The sequence below is a fragment of the Chelonia mydas genome, chromosome 1 (assembly GCF_015237465.2).
Source record: "Chelonia mydas isolate rCheMyd1 chromosome 1, rCheMyd1.pri.v2, whole genome shotgun sequence".
NCBI lineage: Eukaryota > Metazoa > Chordata > Testudines > Cheloniidae > Chelonia > Chelonia mydas.
In genome coordinates this window covers 225221159-225246095 of record NC_057849.1, presented here as the reverse complement: position 1 = coordinate 225246095, position 24937 = coordinate 225221159, and the positions used below count along the sequence as shown (strand labels likewise).

Genomic DNA, 24937 nt, shown 5'->3' with positions numbered 1-24937 from the left:
TTTGAGTAGTCCTATTAATTTGAATAGGAATACTCAAGAAGTAAGACCCTGACTTACTGTGTACATCGCAATCTGGCCCAAAATGCTTTACAAGCAGTAAGGGCCTGGTTCTTCTAGCCTTATTCTCACTGGGCTAGATTCTACCACCCTTACTCGTATTGAATAATACCCAACTCCACAGTAGTCCCATTGAAATCAGTAGCGGCACTTATGAAGTAAGATACTACTCAGCATGAGTTAGACTGACAGAATCTGGTTCACTGGGATTACTTGTAAAGTGGCAGAACTGGTCACTCCTTAATCAAGATAAATAACACTTTGTTGAGTCCCTGATCCAGGAAAACAGTTAGGCCCATGCTTAACTTTAATCTGACTTCAGTGGAATTTAAGCACGTGCATCAAATTAAGCACTCACTGTCCTGAATAATAATGCCTAGTTCTTATATAAGCAGTATTATCAGTAGATCTCAAAATGCTTTACAAATAGGGATTCTTTTTTGAATCTGGGATTCATGTAGTAGTATACCCATTTTACAGATGAGGCACAAGAAAGTGGGTGATTTATAGAAGTTTTACTGGTAGTAGCATGGGGACCTGAAGTGAAGAAAAAACGTAAATATCAAGGCCCAGACAGGAGACCTAGACAGCATTACTGCACAGGCCCTTGGGTTTACTGGTGCTCAGAATGTTCTATTAGCGTTTCTGTTTATTTTATTTAAAAGTTAACTGCTAAGCAAATATTGAGTTAAGCAGCATGACTTTCTGTGCCCAGTAGCCCAACTGACCAAACTAAGGGAGCTTTTCAGCATCAAAATGCCTAGCTGCCTCTCTAGGAACCTAAATACCTTTAAAATGTGGCCCTCAGATCTTCCTAAGGACTAGTGATGCTATTTTTGAAAAATAAAATTGGTCTAAAAATAGTTATTTCAGCTCTTAATGTGAACAAACTGGTTATGGGCCAAAGGCTAAAATAATAAACTGAATATGTATTGAACACTCTGTGAACAAATGGTGATGAAGTAAATATGAAAGATTGTGCCTCTGGAGGTCTAGTAATATGCCAGCATCTGCTGAATATGCAGAAAATCCTCTCAAACAAAATATGTAAGTTTGAAGTTGCTTCAATAAACAAAACAACCCCCAAATAACTTTACTTACATAGTCAGTGAAAATACTGTACTTTAAAAGGACCCAAATGTAAGAAAGATTAGAAAGACCAATAAAAGGTGCTGACCCTCAACGGGGATAAATAGTCATGGCTCCACTGAAGTCTATGGAGTTATGAGAATTTACACCAGCTAAGGAACAGCTCCGAAGGTTCTACCCTATTCCCCACTGCTGTGTGATCATTTATCACTATTGTCTCCATCCACCCCAACATTAATTTTGCACCCTTGTTTTCTTCTATAATGAAAGTATACCCTTGGATGTGCATTGTTGCTTTTAAATACTGTTTATTAAATACTTCATACAATATCAAAAGGAATATAGTTATAGAAGGCATTAAGTTATAAGTTTTCTCATTTTGTGTCATGCTGACAGAGGAGAAGGGGGTAAACAATGTGATGTTATTAAATGTGATGATTATATGATGATGCAGGTTTATGTAAGTCTATGCAGAGCTTGCAAGTTTGTATCTTTATCTGTAGTGCGTGTTGCAACTAGGGTTGCTACTTGCCAGGTGTCCAGTTTTCGACTGGAACACCTGGTTGAAAAGGGACCCTGGTGACTCTGGTCAGCACCGCAGACTGGGCCATAAAAGTCCAGTTGGCACTGGGCTGGCAGGCTCCCTACCTGGCTCTGTGTGGCTCCCTGGAAGTAGTGATGTGTCCCTTGGCTCCTAGGTGCAGGGGCGGCCAGGGAGCTCCACATGTTGCTCCCACCCCAAGTGCTGGCTCCACAGCTCCCATTGGCCAGAAACCATGGCCAATGGGAGCTGCGGGGGCGGCACCTTTGGGCGAAAGCAGTGCGTGGAGCCGCCTGGCCACCCTTCCGCCTAGGAGCTGAGGGACATGTTGCCACTTTCGGGGAACCGTCCGAGGTGAGCACTGCCCAAAGCCTGCACCCCAATCCCCGGCCCTGAGCCCCCTCCCACACCCAAACTCCCTTCTGGAGCCTGCGCCCAAACCCCCTACCCCAGCTCCGAACTCCCTCCCATACTCCGAACCCCTCAGCAGTCTGCAGGAGATGTGTACGTGTGGAGATGGGAAAATTATGCTTCTGTGGGATAGGTGGAGTAATGGAAAGCTTTTTTTGTTCACGTGGAAAACCTTTAAGCACCAGTATTATATCTAAAAATGTTAAGCATTTGAAGTTTAACATAGCTAAAAGTCTGGCTTTTTCTATTGTTCTCCCACGATCCCCAGCAACCTCTCCAAAATATTTGTATTCTATTATTCTGTAATTTCTCTATTGCCTCTCCCTGTGTTTCCCCCTCTTCCAAAAAATCGTAACCACAAACAAACAATTAAAAGCCATATCTTTTAGTAAAACAAACTTGGAGTTTCTGGCCAAACAATTTTAGAGATAATCTAAGCTAAAGAATATTAGGATAATTTTCAAAATGTCAGTAAAAGGAAGAAATTTCACACACAATAACTTTAAAACAACACTGGGACTTAGCTTCTGTGCAGAGGGCTGCACAAGACAAAATTACATCTTTAATACTGAATTAGGAGAGCTAGAGCAGTAGTTCTCAAACTTTTGTACTGGGGACCCCTTTCACATAGCAAACGTCCGAGTGCGACCCCTCCTATAAATTAAAAACACTTTTTTATATATTTAATACCATTATAAATGCTGGAGGCAAAGTGGGGTTTAGGGTGGAGGCTGACAGCTCGCGACCCCCCCGTGTAATAACCTTGCGACATCTTGAGGGGTCTCGACCCCCAGTTTGAGAACTCCTGAGCTAGAGGAACTTATGAGGCCCCCAGGGCTGCATTTTGGCCGCCTTGCATTTAACTGTAGTGGTAAAATTCAAGGGTACCTTATGGTATAAATTCTCCCATCTTTAATAATAAGTTATGATAGTTTTGGAAAATTCTTGGGAGGAAAGAGTTCAGTTTTGATATTTTTGCTTTAAATAGGGAAATCAAAGTATTTCAGACCCCCCCCCCCAAAAAAATGTAGTTTAATGAATTTATCACAAAAATAGACAAATGGAAATAGGGGAACTGTGATGCAGTGGATATATGCAGTAAGCTTTAGTATGGCTTGGTGCTGAACACTGATTGATAACCAAACCGTGGGCTATGTGATCACTGTATGTAGAATACATTTGGGAACTGTGCTCCTTTGCTTGAAATTGCAGTTTCAGTTTGGTTTAGCTGGGGGGGCTTATGACATGCTGGCTGAACTGTAACCATGTGTTGAAGATAAATTGAAATGCAGGGCTATGTTACATATATATTCAGTTATTACATAAAGCCATAATTTAATCTAGCCAGAGAAATCCCCACTGAATAATTCTGCATTTTAAAAAACTGTGGTCATGATGTACCCACTCTTTATCCCGTAGCTTATCAGGTTAATTTAATTAAAGTCCTGTCTTTAAAAATATACTTAAGTCAAAGATCCAAAGCGTTTAATCCCTTGAGACAGAAGCTCTGGTTAAGCATGAATTCAGCCCAACATAATTCTTCCTCATTATTGCCTGTTACAGTTTATTAATTAAATAGAAAGCAGATTCCTTATGATTGATCATTAATGTATATTATGATTATAACATCATAATCTTTAGTCAGTAAACACCTACACTGGTTCAGAAAGTGGTTTTGCAGTGGGTGATAATTGCAGCCACTTTTTCTGTCTCGATTATTTTCTCATAACAATATAGCAAGGCTGCACAATTTTCTAACTGGTTACATATTAGACAAATGTATATTCATGTAGTTTTGCTGTGCCAGGTGAGTGAATGCATGTGATAAGAAAATAGCTGTACAGTTTCAGATGACAAAAGAGCATTTCTAAAACTCCCTGCTCTAGTAATGAGTAGAAATAATCCTTTTGCTTCAATACTTACAGAACTAGGAATAGCTGAAACATGGAGATATTTACACCCAATAGGGAAACCATTTTCATTTCACTCGGGCTTACTTAATATCTTCTCTCAGATAGTCTTGTTGCTTCTTACCACTGAAAAAAATATATATATAAAAAAATAAATGTGTATCGTTCGCCCTTTGCATTCAGCTGTGTGTGGAGGGGAGGTCAGTAATATGGAGTCTGGCTATATTCTACTGATGACTTATTTTCTTCGCACCCATTCACCCGTCCGGGAATAGAGGTGGTTACTAGTAGTAGTCAGGCTTTTCTTTAAGGAATCTTAGCAGGCAATAGTCCCAGAGAGCAACCCTGCCTCAAGATTTGACTCTAATCAGATACCAAGGTAGAGAGCAAACTCTCCTGCTGCTAGCACAGCTCTTTACAGAGCCTTGCATAAATACCTAAGCAACACAGCATGTCTTCCCTAAACATAACATTTACTAAGCAAAAGATATGGGAAGACTATATATAACAGCCCCCTCTCTTCCCCTGGCTCCCCCCCACACAGTTGAATTTGGACCCAAAAGTTGCTTGGATTACCTTCCCTCCCTCCCTCCCATTGTTCTAAAACTCACCCTACATTTGCCCATTTCCTCTGTCTTTCATGACTCTGCAATTTTAACCCTACTTAGAACATAACTGTTTTCTAAATACGTAGAAACTAAGACGCAGAAGCCCAGTTCTCCTATCACAGGATCTGAGTAACACCCCCATGTGGTGGGAGTAATAGGCCCTAGAACACCCTCTTTTTAAAAAACAAAAATTTCCAGGTTTTAGTAGATAAACCTCAAGACAGCCTTCAGAAGCAAATTAATCTCTCATACCTACCATGAAACATACTGTATACCCATATCAACAATATTAATCACCTAGAACAGATGTAAGTACGTAGCTCAAGACAACTAAATTTGAACTCTTGTTACTTAAAGGGAAAATAGCCCTTTAGAAGGATTTATTTTGGGCTAATGCAGTGAACAAGAATCTGGCTCAAATCAAGATTACTCTTTACATGCACGGTGTTTCAACAGGAATGTTGTAAAAAGTTTTATTAATGAAACAATGTGATAAACCTAAAATGCAACAAGAAAGGGATACCTTTTATTCCTGATGCTCTGTGTAATTGTAATTGAGATGCTGGCTCTCCTTCCCAGTATAGGTTTCAGAGTAGCAGCCATGTTAGTCTGTATCCGCAAAAAGAAAAGGAGGACTTGTGGCACCTTAGAGACTAACAGTGGACTTCAAAACGAGTTCTGTTACCATCAAGTTCTCCTTATGTAAGAACAACTATTTAATATATTATCATATTACTCCAAATCTGGAAAAACTCTGTTTTGAAATACTGCAACCTTTACCTTCAAGAAACATTCAGCCTTTAAAGTAAGTTAATAGAGATGTTAGGCATTAGACAATGACACCTCTACCTTCCAACCTCCAACCCAATGCAGCAATACTTACCTGAAGTGGGCATGTTGAATGACTCTAAAAAGCAACCAGAGAAAATTTTGTCGTCTGTTCTCCCGTACGTTCTTTTTGAGATGAGAAAAGTAATTATGATTTTTCACACAACCTTCCTAAGCTTTTTGATTTGTGTGTGTGTTGCAAATAGTTGACACTTCAGTCCATTAGCCAAAATCACCAAGACCTTGGACAGATAGGTCAAGTTCAGAAATTGCAGTGGGAGTTAATGTATATAAAGTGGATCTGCATTCCAAATAACAGCGCGTGACTTTGTTTATACCATTTGCTGCTGAGAACTGGGACTCAAATAATAATATATGATATGTCTCTTTCTGTTTAATTTCTAAAATTCAGAATTATAGCTAAAACAGAATGATCATGTTTGACTTTTTAAAAATAAAATGCTTAATGCAGTAGCTATATAACTTTTATCAGCACTTCATTTTTTAAAAAAGTATCTGATTGATAGCATCGGAAACTGAAATCCTTTATTTGTCCGCTGCATGAACAGTAGTAGTATAAGATTACCAGTGCTTAATTTGTGCCAGGTTGAACCCTCCGACCTCTTGGCTCAGAACTTCATAGCCCCAGCACCTCTGAGCTTGCTACATCAGTTATGAATGTAAAAAAATTACTTGAGACCCGGCACCTCTTTAATTACCAATTAAGCACTGAAGCTTACCCATACCACCACACAGATATGTCTCAATTGTGGATGGGTTGGCATAAATGTTGGCAATTTCCCCGGGAAAAACTGGTTTAGGATAGGGTGCCAGTAAATACCAGTTTAAACCAGAAACGGTGGGGAAAGGGGAATTCTTATTAAAATAAACTATGAAAATGATTGAAATATATATAGCAATTTGATAATAGTTTTGCAGTAATATGGTCTGTTTAATTTTGATTAAAGGAAATAAACTAAATAAAAAAAGAGTCTCAACCTAAAGCTATATGTTACTGTCTTGGCTATGTCAGAGACTGAAATGTCTGTATTTAGGAATTCCCTTCCTTATTTAGCAATGAAAATTACCTATTTGTTTAGCAAACAAGGAAGGGGAATTGCCAGATTCAGAAGTTTCAATTTCTATTTGAAGTAAATTGACAAATTAACTGTCTAGTCCAGTACCCTGTCTCTTGATCTGGGTGGCTGGAGTGCCACTTGACTCCAGTACAGTGACTCAAGTCAGAATATTCCAACATGAGCAAAGATGGAAGACCACTTTGCCCAATTCATGGCTATTTTGAGAAAAATTCATGAAGATGGCAGAGTCTTTGAAGAAGAAAATGTGTGGGAAGGAAGACAATATGAGGAAACATTTTGAAAAATGCAGTGGAAAGAATGAAGAGACACCAGAACCACTGACGGTGACTAAATCTATTTGCATTGTGTTAGAATCAGACTCTGAGGATAAAGATATTGTTAACACTGCAATACCATTGCCAAGTACATCAAAAGAGCCAGATCCAGGTTGGCCAAAGACAATGAGGAGGAAATATAATGATTTTTCTCAAGCAAAAATGGATGTGTTTGTAACAAAAGTAACGCTAGAATTTAAACAAAAGATAGACTGGAAAATACCTGAATTTTTGTGTGCCTGTAATATTCTGTTATTGAACATCCAACTTTTCAAGCAATGATCAGCAGCCTAAGGCCAGACTACAAAGCGCCCAGTCTAAAGCAGGTAGCAGGGAAACTGTTAGACACATTTACTGATTGCTTTAGTGTGGAAGCATGCAACACATCACACGGAAAAGCATCTGGTCAGCTGGACAAGAAGGAATTGCACAGCCATGGTCTCTCAGCAGAAATCCTGACTTTCTGCCATATGTACTTGCATTTAAAATAGAAGACGCTCTATAACCATAATCAATGTTTTCAACCGCTATCAAGGAAAACGCTTCACCTGTAACGTGCTGGAAAAATCTGAAGAATACAGATGTTCCCTCTGACTTCATGGAACTGGTGGTGAAATTGCCCAGTGTCCAGCAAGGTCAGCAAGCATAGAACAAATCTTTCAAACTTTGGAAACATCCATTCAAAGCTGAGGAATCAGCTTGATCTGTGCGTTACACCAAAGTTGGTCTGCTGCCGCCGAATGCTGTGTGGCCAAATGGACCCGGACTGGTAGTCTACAACTCGGCATGCTTCTGATTGCTTAATGTTTCAAGCCTATCATTCTGCATTATTGTTGTTTTCATGTAATTGAATGTTTTTGACTTTTGTTTGTGATATTGAAAACAGACATATGAGTTATAACACGTATAACTTCCGTGAGAAAATACTGAACCAAAATGTATACAGACATTCTGATGTTCAGTATTATGGTTACATGCATTATTAGTATTGTCCCCACTGTAGTTTTACTTTCTATTTGTACAACCCTAAATTAATCTATGAATCTACTGCCTTATGTTACCACAATTTGAATATGTAACTAAAGCTAAATGTAATGTGGTTTGTGGTGTGCATTAATCAAACAGTTTTAAAATACATTAGAACCCTGTTTATCCAAGCCTCCATTATCCAACTCTCTGTATTAACTGAACGGGGTGGCGAGGTCAAGAGGCGAAGCCCCGTTGCCTGGGGCTGACAGAGCCCCACCCACTCTCCTGATTATCAAAAGTTTTGATGATCTGATCTGGCCCCAGTCCCAATTAGATCAGATTAACAGGGTTCCATTGTAGAAAATGCCTTAAACTGGTACTAACTAGATTTTCCCTGGGCAGTAAAAACATGGATTTTCCTGGTAAAAGCCACCTCTAATAAATACCATACCAACATCAAGAAGGCATTTAAACTTCTGTCTGAAATTACTTTTTTTTCACATTTGTGATGGTGATTTGGTGATGCTGACTTCTTTCAACTAGGATCTTGACTGAAGCTACCAACCTATGTCACCTAGGCCATTAAAACAGCTGTCTGATATACAGATTAGATTTCTGATCTCTGCTGACTCTGGTTGGATTCCGAGCAGTAAACTAGAGTTGAAAGGTCTGCTGAGATATCCAGTTCCATCAAACACTATGTGGTTTGAAAAAAGAAACACGAAGCAAAACAAAATCTGGCTGATTAAGTCGAAAAGGTGCAAATTATTTCTAGCGCATTTCAGGGGAGCTCTAATCTACTACTACTGATTATTGAGAGGATTTCACCCCTAAATAAAGGCGCCTATGGCATTGTGCTAAGAAAAGCTGCCATGACCTGGGTGTACAACCATTTTTGTATTGAAAGAATTGTGATCTCAGATAATCTGTTCATTTTGAAACATAGCTGTTCTTTGTTTAGAAAGTGTTTCACTTTCTGTAGAAAGAAAACCAGTTTGTGAACTGAAAAGAGACATTTCAAGAGAGACTGTTTATCAGATAGCGCATTTTCTTGCTGTCAGAGAGCTGTGGTTGAGTCTCTGTCTTCTTTTTTGTTTTGACTCCATGTAACTCCAGATTTTTCTTTCAATGGATATGAAAGAAAGTGGTGCTCTCTGGTTGTCCTGCTGAAATTAATTTTCCTAGATGCTGGTATGTTTCCAAGGAAACTGGCCAGTAACGTGGTAGGGTTTAAGGGTGGAGGGCCAGGGTCTAGTTGTAATTAGAAGCTGGTGAAACATTTTTGGGTGACAGGCTATTTTTCAATGGAAAAATTTTTCTTCATAAGTGAAAATGTTAGTGAGAAACCATTTAGCTTTTGTTCAATATTTTTCATTTTTAAAGAATGCTGACTAAGTGTGAATGTGCTCTTTCCCCAGTGGCTGGAGCCTCCAACTGGGGAAACTTTCTAGCTGGTAAAAAAGCACTTTGGTTTATTTTTTCTAAATTTTACTGTTGTTTTGCAAAATATCAAAGTTCTGCAGGTTTGTCCATTTTTTAAATTGTTGAAAAGTTTTGACCAGCACTACAACTGGCCAAAACCCACATTTTTTATTACTTTTTTTTGTTGAAAATTTTACATTAGTTTTTTGTTAAAAAATGAATTTTTGATGAGAAATTCTGTCAAAAACTTGAAATTCAGGAAAATATGACCAGCTCTGATAATTTTATTTGGCCTTCCCATTTGGGCCCTGATCTCATCGAGACCTACACACGTGTTTACCTTTGCTATTGTGAATTGTCTCATTGAAATCATAGAACTATTCACAGTAGTGAAGTTAAATGAGCCTTTGCAGGCTCACTAATGTCTTTGTTGGTCACTGCTGTGTCTGTTGGCAAATGTGCTGTATGGTGGCAAATAGCATGCTAAGTTTAAAATATTTTCACATTTAGAATACAACCATGCTGTGATCTTGAGAGATGACTTCAAGAGCTAAGTTGTACCAGTCCTGGTTCTGTGTTGGATGGGAGATTGTCTGGCTATGTAGACTCCCTCCTCAGGCCCGACGCTACCAGCACTCCCAGCTACCTTCGAGACACCACTGACTTCCTGAGGAAACTACAGTCCATCGGTGATCTTCCTGAAAACAGCATCCTAGCCACTATGGATGTAGAAGCCCTCTACACCAACATTCCACACAAAGATGGACTACAAGCCGTCAGGAACACTATCCCCGATAATATCACGGCAAACCTGGTGGCTGAACTTTGTGACTTTGTCCTCACCCATAACTATTTCACATTTGGGGACAATGTATACCTTCAAATCAGTGGCACTGCTATGGGTACCCGCATGGCCCCACAGTATGCCAACATTTTTATGGCTGACTTAGAACAACGCTTCCTCAGCTCTCGTCCCCTAATGCCCCTGCTCTACTTGCACTGCATTGATGACATCTTCATCAAAAAAGGAAGAAAACAGATGAAAATGTGAGCTACAACACTTCAATAGAGTTGGAGCTAAAAATGAAGAAACACGAATATACTAATACTTGTGAAATTTCAAGAAATTGAAAAAGAAGTTTGATTGTCTGAAAGTGTAACACAAAAAGCGCTCTCTTTGTTAGACCAGAAGTGTCAGAACAAATTTCTTAGTTTTTTTCTTCTCCTGTTTGCATTTATATGAAAAAATATGTTGTTTTAATAGCATCTTGTTAACACATATGAGCCAAAATGTTCTAGCAACACAATTATCCTGTCTGTATGGTTATTTTCTGAAGAGTCCAGTAATTCAAAAATAACCATTTTCCACTCTTTATAGTGGTTACTCCATTGTGGAGTCTGAGAATACTGGCATCACACATGCTGATCACACTGGAGTAGAATTTGGAGCACACATTTTTGTTGTGCCCACTGGCACTGCTCTGCTTGAGGGTTTGTCAGTGTTTCAGTTGCAAACCACTCCTTGCAGAGATTTATAACTAGGCCATAAAAGTTCCCTCCCAGCTAAAATTTGTGCTTCTTTTAAGTTTTATGGCACACACACAAAATAGAGGGTTTTTTTTTTCTCGTGGGATATATTTCATCATTATGCATAAGGATTTATGCACATAAATCCCACCGCTGCTTGGGAGAGGTAGACATCTAATTTGTGGCATACAGTGACATGGGAAAATAGGGCCAGATCCTCAGCTAGTGTATGGGGGCGTAGTCAATAAAACTAGGCTCATTTAGAGGACCTGGGGATTTGGCCCACTGTGAACAACCATTTTTAGTGGCAGTAGCTGGATTTTTTTTAAAAAATGCTGCTGTTTTCTTCAGTATCGTATAATTTCAATATATTTCAAACATTGAAAATTGGGGACCATCATAAGTTGTACCTTTTGTGTACAAAATAAAAGTGTAGTTAAAACGGGGCAGTGTCAATTTCAGATTTACAACAAGGTCTAAAATGACCTATTTTATGCTTTTCTCCACCAGAAGAATTTGCCTGAATCCAACCCTATTTAGTCTAAGAGTACACAGTGGACTCACACTTTGTGAAGTGGTGAATAAAGCAATAGCAGAAAGATACCAGGCCCAGGAATAGCCATAGTCTGCTTGCACAGGGCAATCTCCATTCTCATCCCAGGTCTAAAGAACAACAATCCAAAAGCAGGTTTCAGAGTAACAGCCGTGTTAGTCTGTATTCGCAAAAAGAAAAGGAGTAGTCTCTAAGGTGCCACAAGTACTCCTAATCCAAAAGCAGTGTTTCATTTGGTGGACATTATCATGGAGCTGGCTGTTCCAGAGGGATGGGGACTATTGCAGAAAAATTCCACTGCTTCACTGCACCTGCATCAAATGCCTCATGACTGCTTCAGAAAGTCAGTGTGGCCTGGAGGATAGCACCCTGGATCAAGATTCAGAAGCCTGAGCTCTATTCCTGGCACTGGCGCGCTTGATGACTCAAACTGGAACAGGTACAGAGAAGGGCTACTAAGATCATCCGAGGAATGGAAAACCTGTCTTATGAAAGGAGACTCAAGGAGCTTGGCTTGTTTAGCCTAACTAAAAGAAGGTTGAGGGGAGATATGATTGCTCTCTATAAATATATCAGAGGGATAAATACCGGAGAGGGAGAGGAATTATTTAAGCTCAGTACCAATGTGGACACAAGAACAAATGGATATAAACTGGCCACCAGGAAATTTAGATGAGAAATTAGACGAAGATTTCTAACCATAGGAGGAGTGAAGTTTTGGAACAGCCTTCCAAGGGAAGCAGTGGGGGCAAAAGGTCTATCTGGCTTTAAGATTAAACTCGATAAGTTTATGGAGGAGATGGTATGATGGGATAACATGGTTTTGGTAATTAAATATTCATGGTAAATAGGCCCAATGGCCTGTGATGGGATATTAGATGGGGTGGGATCTGAGTTACCCAGGAAAGAATTTTCTGTAGTATCTGGCTGATGAATCTTGCCCATATGCTCAGGGCTTAGCTGATCGCCATATTTGGGGTCGGGAAGGAATTTTCCTCCAGGGCAGATTGGAAGAGGCCCTGGAGGTTTTTCGCCTTCCTCTGTAGCATGGGGCACGGGTCACTTGCTGGAGGATTCTCTGCTCCTTGAAGTCTTTAAACACAATTTGAGGACTTCAATAGCACAGACACAGGTGAGAGGTTTTGCAGGAGTGTGGGTGAAATTCTGTGGCCTGCGTTGTGCAGGAGGTCAGACTAGATGATCATAATGGTCCCTTCTGACCTAAATATCTATGAAACTATGAATCATCTGGACCCATGGAAAAGAAGCCCTTGAGGAATTCCACCATGATTTCAATAATTTCCATCCCACCATCAACCTCAGCCTGGACCAGTCCACACAAGAGATCCACTTCCTGGACACTACGGTGCTCATAAGCGATGGTCACATAAACGCCACCCTATACCGGAAACCTGCTGACCGCTATGCTTACCTACGTGCCTCCAGCTTTCATCCAGACCACACCACACGATCCATTGTCTACAGCCAAGCTCTACGATACAACCGCATTTGCTCCAACCCTTCAGACAGAGACAAACACCTACAAGATCTCTATCAAGCATTCTTACAACTACAGTACCCACCTGCGGAAGTGAAGAAACAGATTGACAGAGCCAGAAGAGTACCCAGAAGTTACCTACTATAGGACAGGCCCAACAAAGAAAATAACAGAACGCCACTAGCCATCACCTTCAGCCCCCAACTAAAACCTCTCCAACGCATCTTCAAGGATCTACATCCTATCCTGAAGGATGACCCATCACTCTCACAGATCTTGGGAGACAAGCCAGTCCTTGCTTACAGACAGCCCCCCAACCTGAAGCAAATACTCACCAGCAACCACACACCACACAACAAAAACAGTAACCCAGGAACCTATCCTTGCAACAAAGCCCGTTGCCAACTGTGTTCACATATCTATTCAGGGGACACCATCATAGGGCCTAATCACATCAGCCACACTATCAGAGGCTCATTCACCTGCACATCTACCAATGTGATATATGCCATCATGTGCCAGGAATGCCCCTCTGCCGTGTACATTGGTCAAACTGGACAGTCTCTATGTAAAAGAATAAATGGACACAAATCAGACATCAAGAATTATAACATTCAAAAACCAGTCGGAGAACACTTCAGTCTGTTTGGTCACTTGCTTACAGACCTAAAAGTGGCAATTCTTCAACAAAAAAACTTCAAAAACAGACTCCAACGAGAGATTGCTGAATTGGAATTCATTTGCAAATTGGATACAATTAACTTAGGCTTGAATATAGACTGGGAGTGGATGTGTCATTACACAAAGTAAAACTATTTCCCCTTTATTTCCCCTCCTACTGTTCTTGTAAAGTGCTGGAAATGGCCCACCTTAATTATCACTACAAAAGGTTTCCCTGTCCCTGTTTTCCACTGTATGCATCCGATGAAGTGAGCTGTAGCTCACGAAAGCTTATGCTCTAATAAATTTGTTAGTCTCTAAGGTGCCACAAGTACTCCTTTTCTTTTTACAGATACAGACTAACACGGCTGCTACTCTGAAACCATTCAAGGAACAGTCACTTTAAAAAACAAACACAGGCACACACAAAAAACCCAGAAAGAGAATTGATTTATATTTGTGCACATGCCACAAATACTAGTATCCTTCCAGTAAGGTGAGAGTGAATTTTTATGTCACTAGTAAAATAGACATACGATTTATGTGCCACAGTAGAGACTCATGCTATGGGTCCTTGATTTGCCATTATCTCTGAGCGGCACTCAGATGTAGTGGAGACTAGTGGGCACGAAGAGTACAGCTCACTGATCTTTGGTTGCCCAGCCCTGACAGAATTTAGAGGAGCAGTGGGGCTACTTTAATTTCTATCACTGGCATAGAACATTATACCTGCTGGAGGAGGATTAGGCATGATGGCACTCCATTCCACCAGGCACCAGCCCCACTGATGACGGCACAGAGTGCCCGAGGCAAGCAACAGTTGGGTTTGTTGCCCGGTGTGTGTCTCACCAATGACCACAACGGGGTGGAGAAGCAGAGAGTTTTATTTGAAGCTTTAAATAGGGCGCAGGGAGACTGAACTGTTTTAAATTTTGCAGCCCCACATGCAGATTACAGTATACAATTTATATTTTTGCTTATTTTATTATATAAGCTTATATAATTATTTGTTGCTTTGTACAATACCGTAGCTAATTAGCTAAAGCAGCTAGTTTCGGGTTTTTTTAGTAGTATTGCTTGAGCTTTGCTTTATTTGGTTTTATTTGTTACAGGTTTTTTGCTAAACATTTTTGCCTTATTTATATGTTTTTTTAGGCCGAAGCTGGCCTTGGCTAGCGAGCCGTGTGCAAACCTGTTTGTTTGTGTGCTAGCTTTTTTATAGTTTTGCAGGGTTACAGAAGGTTTAAGGAGTGGAGGGGCTTCAGTTTGCCTGGGCCTAGAGCAAGAGGGCTTTATTGACACTTGTGGTTTTTTACCCTTCCGAGTTACCTAGAGTAGTGCTCAGTGTCACCACCAACTTTTTTTTTTGAGAACACTTAATAAGCTTGTAACTGAGGTTTTTTTATATTTTAAGGACAACAAGTGATTAAGCGCTGAGGAGTTAGAATTTTTAACAAGAGGATATAATGGGGTTTTTGTGGAGCGGGAGGCACATATTTTATATATGAGTGCTTTATAACAGGCAAGCAAGAGAAGAATGATCATACACAACACGGCACCTGTGAACAGGAGACGAACAATGCCTTCCCCCAGGTTGGGCAGCCATTTCCAGAGTGAGTCAAAAATAGTGAGCTCTTTTTTGGGGGCTTTTTATTGGTTAAGAGCCTGTTCAGCTGACAGGATGTGCTTGTTAATATTTTGTGAATTTTTTGGGACATATGTACAGCATTTATTTTTAATTAGAGCACACATTCCGCCCTGTGCAGCCAAAAGGTAATTTAGGGCCTGGCGGTTTTGCAGGGACAACAACCGGAGTTGATAAAGTTCCGTGCTGAGGCTCCTCTCTGTGGCCAAGGTATTATTGGCGAACTTGGTGAGGAATACAGAAAGCTGGCGATAGAGCTTGGCCAGTTTACCCACCCCATATGCTGGGAGAAGGAATATATTGAATTTAGTTTTTTTATTAATGGGTTTCGGGGTGGCATACAGGGACCGCTGATGCCGGGGACGGCCCGACGGGAGCTGGGTCATGACCCGAAGGGGAGGGGTAAGGTATTCCAAATAACAGTTTCTGTGCCAACGGTGGGGTAGCCATTTATAGGCTGAGTTACCATAGACATAAAAGGACTGTCCATTGGCTACCATGCCATTGTGACCTAATTTGTGGACTGCGGCTTCTAAGGGGGTATAATATTGAAGCCCTTTGCCTGTGTTTTGGCCAGCACTATTACATAGAGGAATAGTGGTATTTGCGGATGGGGACAAATAAAACTGACAGGTACTATTACCAGCAAACCAGGTATGGTTAGCAGTGGCCTCCTGGCGATAACAAAGGAGGCCCATGGGGACGGAGCGTAGCTGGATTGGTTTGGGGGCATGGGTCGCATTCCAGTAGGGTTTTTAGGGATTAGTGTTGCTGCTAAACTCGGCCTTTTTAGTATAGTTTTTTGTTAAGGTGGGCTGCGTTTGCAACCGAGTGGCCTTTGCTTTTATTTATTTGTTATAGAGGTCTGACCAGTTGTGGAGGGTTGCCCTTTAAGGGAAGCTGGCCGCGTGGTAGGGGATTTGGGAACATATTTAGCAGTTGGACAGATTAAATTTCCGGGCAAAGGCGATTTTGAGGGCGTTATAGGTATTGACATTTAAATTAATGGTTTTTATTTATTTATTTTTTTTTTTAGAGAGAGAGAGAGAGATGGGGAATACTAGGCAAATGACACCCACTATGAGGGACCTTATGGTGTATATGCCCTGGTAGCCCCCCCCCCTTCCCCTTGTGCTTCGTTTTTTTAAGTAATAATTTGAGTTTAAGATTGTCGGAGGGTGACGTGGTGATGGGCTGGACGGTCCACCGTTTCGCTGGTGGAGGAATAGGCACTGCCTTCAGGCGAGAGTGATGGATCCAGTTTTTGTGTCCCTTGACCTTTGCCGCTGTGTGGGAAACCAGCAGGACGGTGTGGGGTCCCTTCCACTTCTCTTGGAGAGGCTTGTCCTTCCAAGTACGAACAAGCACGGAGTTACCTGGCTGCAAGGAGTGGACAGGGGCATTCAATGGAAGAGGCTGGAAGTCTTTGGTATACCTGTGGAGAGAAGAGAGAACAGCAGACAGAGAGCACATATACTGAGACAAAAAACACATTTTATTTTTTACTTTTTTGTCAGAACCAGTGTTTTATTTATAGGCTATGCCCTTTTAAACATAATTTTAAAGGGACTAAGCCCTAATTTATTTTTTGGGAGAGCGCGGACACGGAGTAGGATAAGGGGCAGAGCATCGGGCCCTCAAAGGGAGGCTTCTGGCACACTTTTGAGAGGTGTCGCTTAAGGGTTTGATTGGTACGCTTTATTACACCATTGGCCTGCGGTCTCCATGGCGTATGGAGTTTTCAAGGGATCTGTAAGGCATCTGAGAGGTGTCGAATGATTTTTGATGTGAAGTGCGTCCCATTGTTAGATTTTATTTATTGGGGGAGTCCGAAGCGAGGAATAATTTTTTTAACAAACTTGAGGGCCACTGTTTTGGCAGTGCAGTTACGGCATGGGAAGGCTTCAGGCCATTCGCTGAATCGGTCCACCAAGATGAGGAGATATTTGAACCCTTGAGTTTGGAGAAGCTTAGTAAAATTTATTAGCCACACTAGTCCGGGGCCTGGAGTGGGTTTTAGGGTAGCTGGTGTTACTGGATGTCCTGGCCGAGGGTTATTTTTTTGGCAGACTAAGCAGTCAGCTTGTATTTGGGTAGCTAGGGGTCGGAGTTCTGAAGTCAAGAAGTATTTTTTTATTAACTGAATAAGGGTTTTTTTGCCGGCGTGAGTGGTTTGGTGTAGCTGCTGCAGTACTGGCCAGATTAAGCCCTTCGGTAGGAGGAATTTGGGGGGGGGGATGAAGCCTTTTTTTTTTTTTTTTTTTTTTAAGATTGAGTTTGTTAGCTGGTTTTTGGGGTTTTTTTAGAGTACTGAGGGGTTGGAAGCTCCCCCACTGATGGGATAAGAGTATGCATGTGGGCATCCTCAGCTTCCGGTGGAGTTAAGGTGGCGGCATGCTTGGCTTCTCTGTCTGCCCTGGCATTGCCCCTGGCCACGTCTCAATTTTTTTTTTGATGGGCTTTACAGTGCACCACCGCTACTTCCGAGGGGAGTTGTACGGCTTTTAGGAGCCGGAGAATTTGGGGCCTGTACTTGACTGGGGAGCCTTGGGCCATTAGCATTCCCCTTTCCTTTTACAGGCCAGCATGGGCATGTAGCACCCTAAAGGCATACTTTGAATTGGTAAAAATGTTGACCCGCTTTCCTTTTGACAGTTTGAGCGCACAGGTCCAGGGCTACCAGCTCAGCCAGCTGGGCACAAGTCCCGGTGGGCAACCTCTCGGCCTCTACTTTTTTGACACTCGTGGTCTTTCACCCTCCCGAGTTACCTAGAGTAGTGCCAAGTGTCACCAACACCACTGTGCCCCTCATATGCTCCCTCTTTGAAACCGAGGGGTCGGGGATATGGCTGGAGCAGGAGGCACCAGAGGATCATCACCAGCTTTCTATGGCAGGAGAGTTCCCCTATGCAAGGGAAATTCTCTATCAAATATCTCTTGTGACAGAGAAACTTTAGAGGACCTGAGAATCTGGACCTATGTATTGCCATTTGGTAGATTACTTATTTAAATGCCCAAATGTTAAACAACAGCCCAGCATAAAGAAAAGGGAGGATCAGGACAAAAAAATAGAAAAGGAGATGACAAAAAAAGAAGAAAGTGGAGATACAGTTGTCTGTGAAGAGAGGTGATGTAAGCCAGTATTAGAGAACATGAAATGAACCAACGCAACTTGAATATTGACTATCAAATACTTTCAGCAAACTGCTCATAAGAAATCTTTGGACTGTGTATTCTTAGTACACACTAAATGGTTAATAAATTGAGAAAATCATAAGCTCCTTGAAGATAGTCCATGAAAAGGAAGAGACGTTAAATTTGCTGTTAAATAAATTATTCACAACAGTTCATTCACTTTGTGTGTGTGAGAGAGAGAAAATTAGTTTGGGATTCCTCAATATAAATGCAAAGTTGTTGTAATTTTTGATTACCAATAATAAAATAATATTTGAAACCTCTCAAGTTCACCTTTGTACTTTATGTCATATAAACAAATATTCAGCCTATATATTATTCCCTTCTGAATTATTAGTAAAAGTCAGGAATTTAGGAAAAAATTTGAGCCAAACCATTCTGTTTAAATTTGAATAAGAAACATATCTGACAGCTGAAGAAACAAAAAAGAGGAGGCATCAAAGCGGCATGTATATTGACAAACATTGTGAGGGATCCCTTGCCTTTGTTTGAAATATCCATAGATGCTAGTTCATTGTCAGACTACTTACTGTATGTGTGGCGGCTTTCATTTTTTATCAAGTAACAATCTTTTAGGGCTGTCAGTGAGTAATAAGATTGCATGTGAAGGGATACAAATTGTGGTATAGTGTAAAATGATTCCAAACTTCTATCATAACAAATTTGAGGTGGAGCGAGTGAGTTAAGTCTGGCAGTTTATCAGAAATGGTGATATTTGGTATAGAATGCTATTAAGCAGATTATGTTATCTCTTAGGAACTGAGAATGCTGCGGTCAAGAAGAAATCAATTTCCTAGGGTGCTACAATAAATTTGTCTTGTATCTAGCAACTTTCTAATTGCAGCCCCCAAGGGAACAATAAGCCAAAAACCAGGCAGGTAGTTTCTTCCCTGTCCCCCTTTTTCTTCATCTAAATTGTTTTTGGCATCCTAATAACTTTGCACATTAAAGGTGTGGAAAACATTGAAGACTAGAGTTGTTGATGTCAAATATACAGTAATGTTACTTGGTAAAAAGCACACCTTACTGAGCAGTTTTGTGGGGATGTGTAAGTCTTTTTGCTCAGATTACTTTATTAAATCTGGGAGTGGCCTAATTAGTACTAAAGAGGAGGAGTTTTTTCCATCCTGCAAGGTCTGAAAGAAGCTATATAAAAGAGAAGGTTTTCCCAACTTGAATCTTAAGGAGGTAACTGTAGTATGGAATATTATCTTTCCTTCTATTCAGGTTTTCATTTCTCCCCCCTGTGAATACTATAGCATGCACTGTAGCAGTGTTCAGAGACTCTGTAAGTAGATTCATCTTTAACCCTGTTGTTCATGAGTACTTTAGCTGGAGAAAAAAAATCCCCAGTTTGGAACTGGATTTTTGTTTGTTTTTAAGAGTATTATTATTTCTGGTTCTAGTAGTGGTGTTTAAAATTAAGAACAAAAGTTTAAAATACTCTCACATTCTTGTAACTTAAATTCTTTTTGGCCCTGATCCTGCAGCTTCTCTGCACTGGTGGTTTCCCTGTGTCCATGCAGAAAATTTCAAGATGAGGGCCTTAGTTTATTTTGTTCTGTAATACGGACTTTGATTTTAAGGTTGAGATAGGATGGAAGGCAGTGAGATACTGCTTCCCCCTCTTCAGCCTGGATATCTGAGAGGGTGATTGGGCTGTGATTTGCAGAACTTGTTTGAGATGAGGGGCCTCAGAAAATGAGCAGAGCTGCTAATGGCCACTCAGTTGCTTTATTTGTCCTTAAGATTAGCTGTTGAGTTGGACATTCTGACAGCCCAGAGCAGGGGTGGGCAAACTTTTTGGCCTGAGGGCCACATCTGGGTATAGAAATTGTATAGCGGGCCATGAATGCTCACGAAATTGGTGTTGGGGTGCAGGCTCTGGCTGGGGGTGTGGGCTCTGGGGTGGGGCTGGGGATAATTGGGTTGGGGTGTAGGAGGGTGCTCCAGGCTAGAACTGAGGGGTTCGGAGGGCGGGAGGGGGATCAGGGCTGGGGCAGAGGGTTGGGGCTTGGGGGGCGGGAGGTGAGGGCTCTGGCTGGGGGTTCAGGCTCTGGGGTGGGGCTGGGGATTAGGGGTTTGGGGTGCAGGAGGGTGCTCTGGGCTGGGACCAAGGGGTTTGGAGGGTAGAAGGGGGATCAGGGCTTGGGCAGGGGTTTGGGGTGCGGGGGGGTGGCTTAGGGGTGCAGGCTCCAGGTGGCACTTACCTCAAAGAACTCCCAGAAACAGCGGCATGTCCCCCCCTCCAGCTCCTACTCAGAGGCTCAGTTAGGTGACTCTGCTGTGTGCTGCCCCATCTGCAGGGGCCTCCCCTGCAGCTCCCATTGGCCGTAGTTTGTCCACCCCTGGCCCAGAGTGTAAGTGATAGTGAAAGATAAATTGGTGGAATTTAACAAAATAATAATTAGCTATATAGTTACAAACAGCTCAATATGATTAACATCCTGATTCAGCAAATCACTTAAATGCTTAAGTACTTGTCTGAATTGGGTCCTGACACACAGTTGTGTATGAGGCTATAAACGGTGCATGTTTAATTTAGGGATGGTCAAAAAATTTATGATGGAATGATTTTCTATTGTAAAAAGTCTGTTTTATCAAAAGTGAAATGTTTTGAAAAGGTAAAAGCATTCAATTTTATTGAGACAGAATGATTTTTCATTTCATGACTTTAAAAATTTATATGTTTATATATTTTAGTTTTTACTAAACCGCCCAATCGCACAACACCAGTTGGAAGACCAATTACCAATGAGCAAACTAAGTACCAATTTCCAAATCAATTAGAATACAAGTTACAAAACCAAAAAACAATTACCAAGCCAATTACCATAATGAATTATCAATGTGAATGTCAATTACCAGTTTCCAGTTGCTGTTTAGAATGCCAAACACCAATTATTTTACATTATTTTATTTTATATTTTTAAAAAATTATTAAACCCTAATTTAAAATAATGTAAAAATAAAATGAAAAAATAAGATATTTCAAAACTGAAACAAAACCTCTTGATTCACCTAAAATAATTTTAAAAAATATTGTTTAACAGAAAATCTCAAAATTTTGACATATGATTTAGAAAAATGTTTTCCTCTGAAATGTCAGAATTTTTCATGGAATGGAAATTCAGCATTTCAACAGCCCTAGTTTAACACTCTTTGGGAGCCCTTTTATAATCATCTCTGTTGGATATGCAATGAATTTGTGTGTCCTGTTCTACCTTGCTCTTTAATTAACATAATTGAAGAGGTGGGCCCAGATTCAGCCCTGCTGTAAGCAGTACAACTGCATTAACTGCTGTGGAGGTACGCCATAGCTGACTTTGGCCAGCAGTGGTTATGTTTTCATAAATATCAAATATATGTAACAAAAATAGCTAAGGCATCCAAAGGAAGAAGGTGAGAACTCTAACATTCCACACATCTGTCCAAAGACTAGTCATAAGAAGGGCTTTTGAATATGGCAAATGTACCATTTAGTATTTTATGTATGACCATTCTAACGATGTGGGTCCCAGTTCAGCAAAGCATGTAAGCATGTGTTCAAAATAGGAATAACTTGTGCTTAAAGATAAGCACATGCTTAAGTGCTTTGCTGAAATGAGCCTCCACTTCATACTGGGAATACTAGTAATATCTCAGTTCTCTATGGATTTTTAAAAAACCTATTTCTAGTGTATTCTTAAAAAGGGAAGAAAAACCCCCACAACCTTTTTGGGCTGTAGGGGCCCACCCACCCAGCCCCTCTCCCAGCCACAGGCAGCTTGGCTGATCAGTGCCTCCCCCGCCCTCCTGATCAGCTGTTTCGTGGGATGCAGGAGGCTCTGGGGGGAGGGAGAGGAGGGAGGCATGGCAGACTCAGGGGAGGGGGCGGGAAGGGGTGGAGTGGGGTCAGGGCCTGTGGCAGAGCCAGGGGTTGAGCAGTGAGCACCCCCTGGCACATTGGAAAGTTGGCGCCTGTAGCTCCAGCCCCGGAGTCGATGCCTATACAAGGAGCTGCATATTAACTTCTGAAGAGCCGCATGTGACTCCGGAGCCACAGGTTGGCCACCCCTGGCTTGGGGGAAGGTTTGAGCGTACTCGTGCACTTTTTCTTCAGCCCAGCCGTAAATTTACTGGTGTTCTTTTTAATGCTGTAAAGAAAACAACTTACAGAATCATGATGTTATTTTTAAAAATGAAAACAAAGGAAGAGTTTGAAAACCTTGATCTTCTTCTGGCTTCTCTGCCAATTTGGGTCCAGATTTTCAATTTAAAAGAGGATTGTAGTTAATGGAGTAGGAATTTGGGAGACAGGACTTCCAAATCCCATTCCCAATTCCTGACACAGAGTAGTTGTGTTGACCTTGGGTGAGTCACTTAATATCTCTCTGCCTCAGTAAAATATCTGAGGTGTTGTGTAGTTTAAGTATTTAATGTTGTTATGTCTACCTGAAGTTTTCATGATTTTGTTTGATATGAAATAAATTTTGTCAAATCAGAGTTATTGCTGTAGCACAGCAAAATAAAGATGGCAACTGTGAATGAGTATAGACTTTACTTCCTCCTGTAAATGATAGATAGCTGTGAGATGAATAAAAGGAATTATGTAGCCCAGTAAGAGAATACTGACAATTCCTTAATTCTGATGGCTGTAGTCAGAATATATATTAAATATGTATTTTGAAGAAGGAAAAAATCCAAAATAAATAATTATATAGATGGTCTTTGCTGAAAATCCTGTTACTACACCTTGCATTACCTTGACTGCTAAGTCAAAACCTGTTATTATCCTCTTTATTGTAACAACATTTCTACCAAATAAAAATGATTTGGTTCCAATTGCAGGATTATGATTGGGTAATAGGGTTGTTTTCTTTAGTCGTAGACAATGTAAATAAAAGCTGAAGGCTTTTTCACAATGATGGTAACTGTTTATGTTTTTCTAGGGTTCATTGAGAACCGAGAAGCGTCGAATCCAGCAAATATCAGTCAGCAACAATTAGGCTTGTTCCTAACAGAAAACATGTCTGAAATTGATTTTGAGGAATTAGCCGAAATAGGTAAACATTTTTTTATTGCACTTCAAATAGTATCTTTGTAGAATTACAGATGATTTAATAGAGCGTCTTCATTAAGGGAGAAACTTCACAGGCATTTCGTAATAATATTTTGAGCAATCCAATATGAGTTATAGCCTCTGTACTGCTGTGTACCCTATTAAAGCCATTAGGGTTGAAGGTTAGTTTAATACATGCAGCTTTTATGAATTATTGGTATATGTTCCCAGTGCAATTCTAGGCTATCGGAATATCACCATCATCACATACTGTGGCACAAATGGGAGTCATTACTCCAAAGAGACAAGTATTGAATGTGCATAGAGATTGCAGTATTGCATGTTATCTCCGAATATGTTAGAAGAATAGAGCAATATGACCCTGGTTTTACAGGGCTCATCATTTTGAAAAATCAGTGTTTAAAAAACCCCCAAAACCTGACTTTTGAGGATGCCAGACTGAACCTCAGAGGAGGAACCTTTCACAATCTCTATTTTACTCTATCTTTCCTGCTCTGTCCCATATTATCACTTTGATTTCCCAGTCATCATGTACTTCCACAGCAGCTGGCTCCCATTTTAGTCCTGGGGACTGAGCCAAAATCCAGTTAAGTCAATGGAAATTAGAATCCCATTGATCTGAGTAGGCTTTGGATCAGGCCTTTCCTTTTCCCTCATAGCCAGGGTTAACAGTAGTAACTGCCAGTAGGAACTGAAGCAGGGTGATGAAGTCCTATCATATATAGGCAAAACACAGTAGTTGGGTTGTTCTCAATTTGAAATAATGAATATTTTTTACTATGAGACATCCTTCCTCCTACCTTTGCCAAAATTAAAGAATGGTTAATAAGGAATTATTTCAAGCAGTTCAAGGTAGCTAGTCTCAAAAAAAAGTTCATGATTTATAGTGGGGCCTCTTTAATCACTGCAGGTAACTACAGTACAAATGAATACACGTTTGCTTTACATCTGCAGTTCTTTACCATGTGAGTCTAAACCAGCCAGAGTTAATTACAAATTTTTACACTTAAGATTGCCTATATACAGTACAAAATAAGCTTAAGAGTGGCTGTGTGTTTAAAAAACTTTGGTTTAAATTTCTGGGTCTTTTATGTTAAAAAGCATACTGTATATTTAGGTCAATACAGCCTTTTGTATATCAATTGATTCTGGTGAACTCACTGTTCGTAAGCACATTTGTTTATTAAACAATTCCCCCTGTTCTACCCCATGATGTTAATGTGTAACTCTTTCTATCCCTGCCCTGCTTTATTGTTTTTTGTTTGCTTACTAAGATTGATTATACTGTGCAGAAACTTAAAATTCAAAAGCAAAACTGAACACAGTTGTCCTTGTTCTGATTTTTAATATGATTCAAAGTTGGTTTTTTTGTTGTTGGTTGGTTGCATTTTATAAAAAAAAAAAATCATGTCTGGGTTGTGTTTTTATTATCCATTACTTTCCAACCAGCTCTCAGGGCATACGTGTTCTGTCCTTACAGCCACCGCATCCAGCTGTTCAGAGTGGTATATTTTTGCTTTTGTAGTTCATCATTTTTAAAAGGTAGGA

General features: G+C 40.6%; 1 protein-coding gene across 2 annotated transcripts in view; it reads left to right on the top strand.

Moving 5' to 3' along the window:
- The window catches only part of ARHGAP8 (Rho GTPase activating protein 8), a 121146-nt gene that overhangs the window by 8423 nt on the left and 87786 nt on the right, over positions 1-24937 (top strand). The window contains exon 2 of one of the 2 annotated variants that reach the window (XM_037914657.2): positions 23259-23372. The exons of the other annotated variant lie outside the window; for it this stretch is intronic. Within the exon in view, the coding sequence (XP_037770585.1) occupies positions 23336-23372 (37 nt within the window). The 5' untranslated portion in view covers positions 23259-23335. The remainder of the gene's footprint in view (positions 1-23258; positions 23373-24937) is intronic. 2 annotated transcript variants of the gene reach the window in all.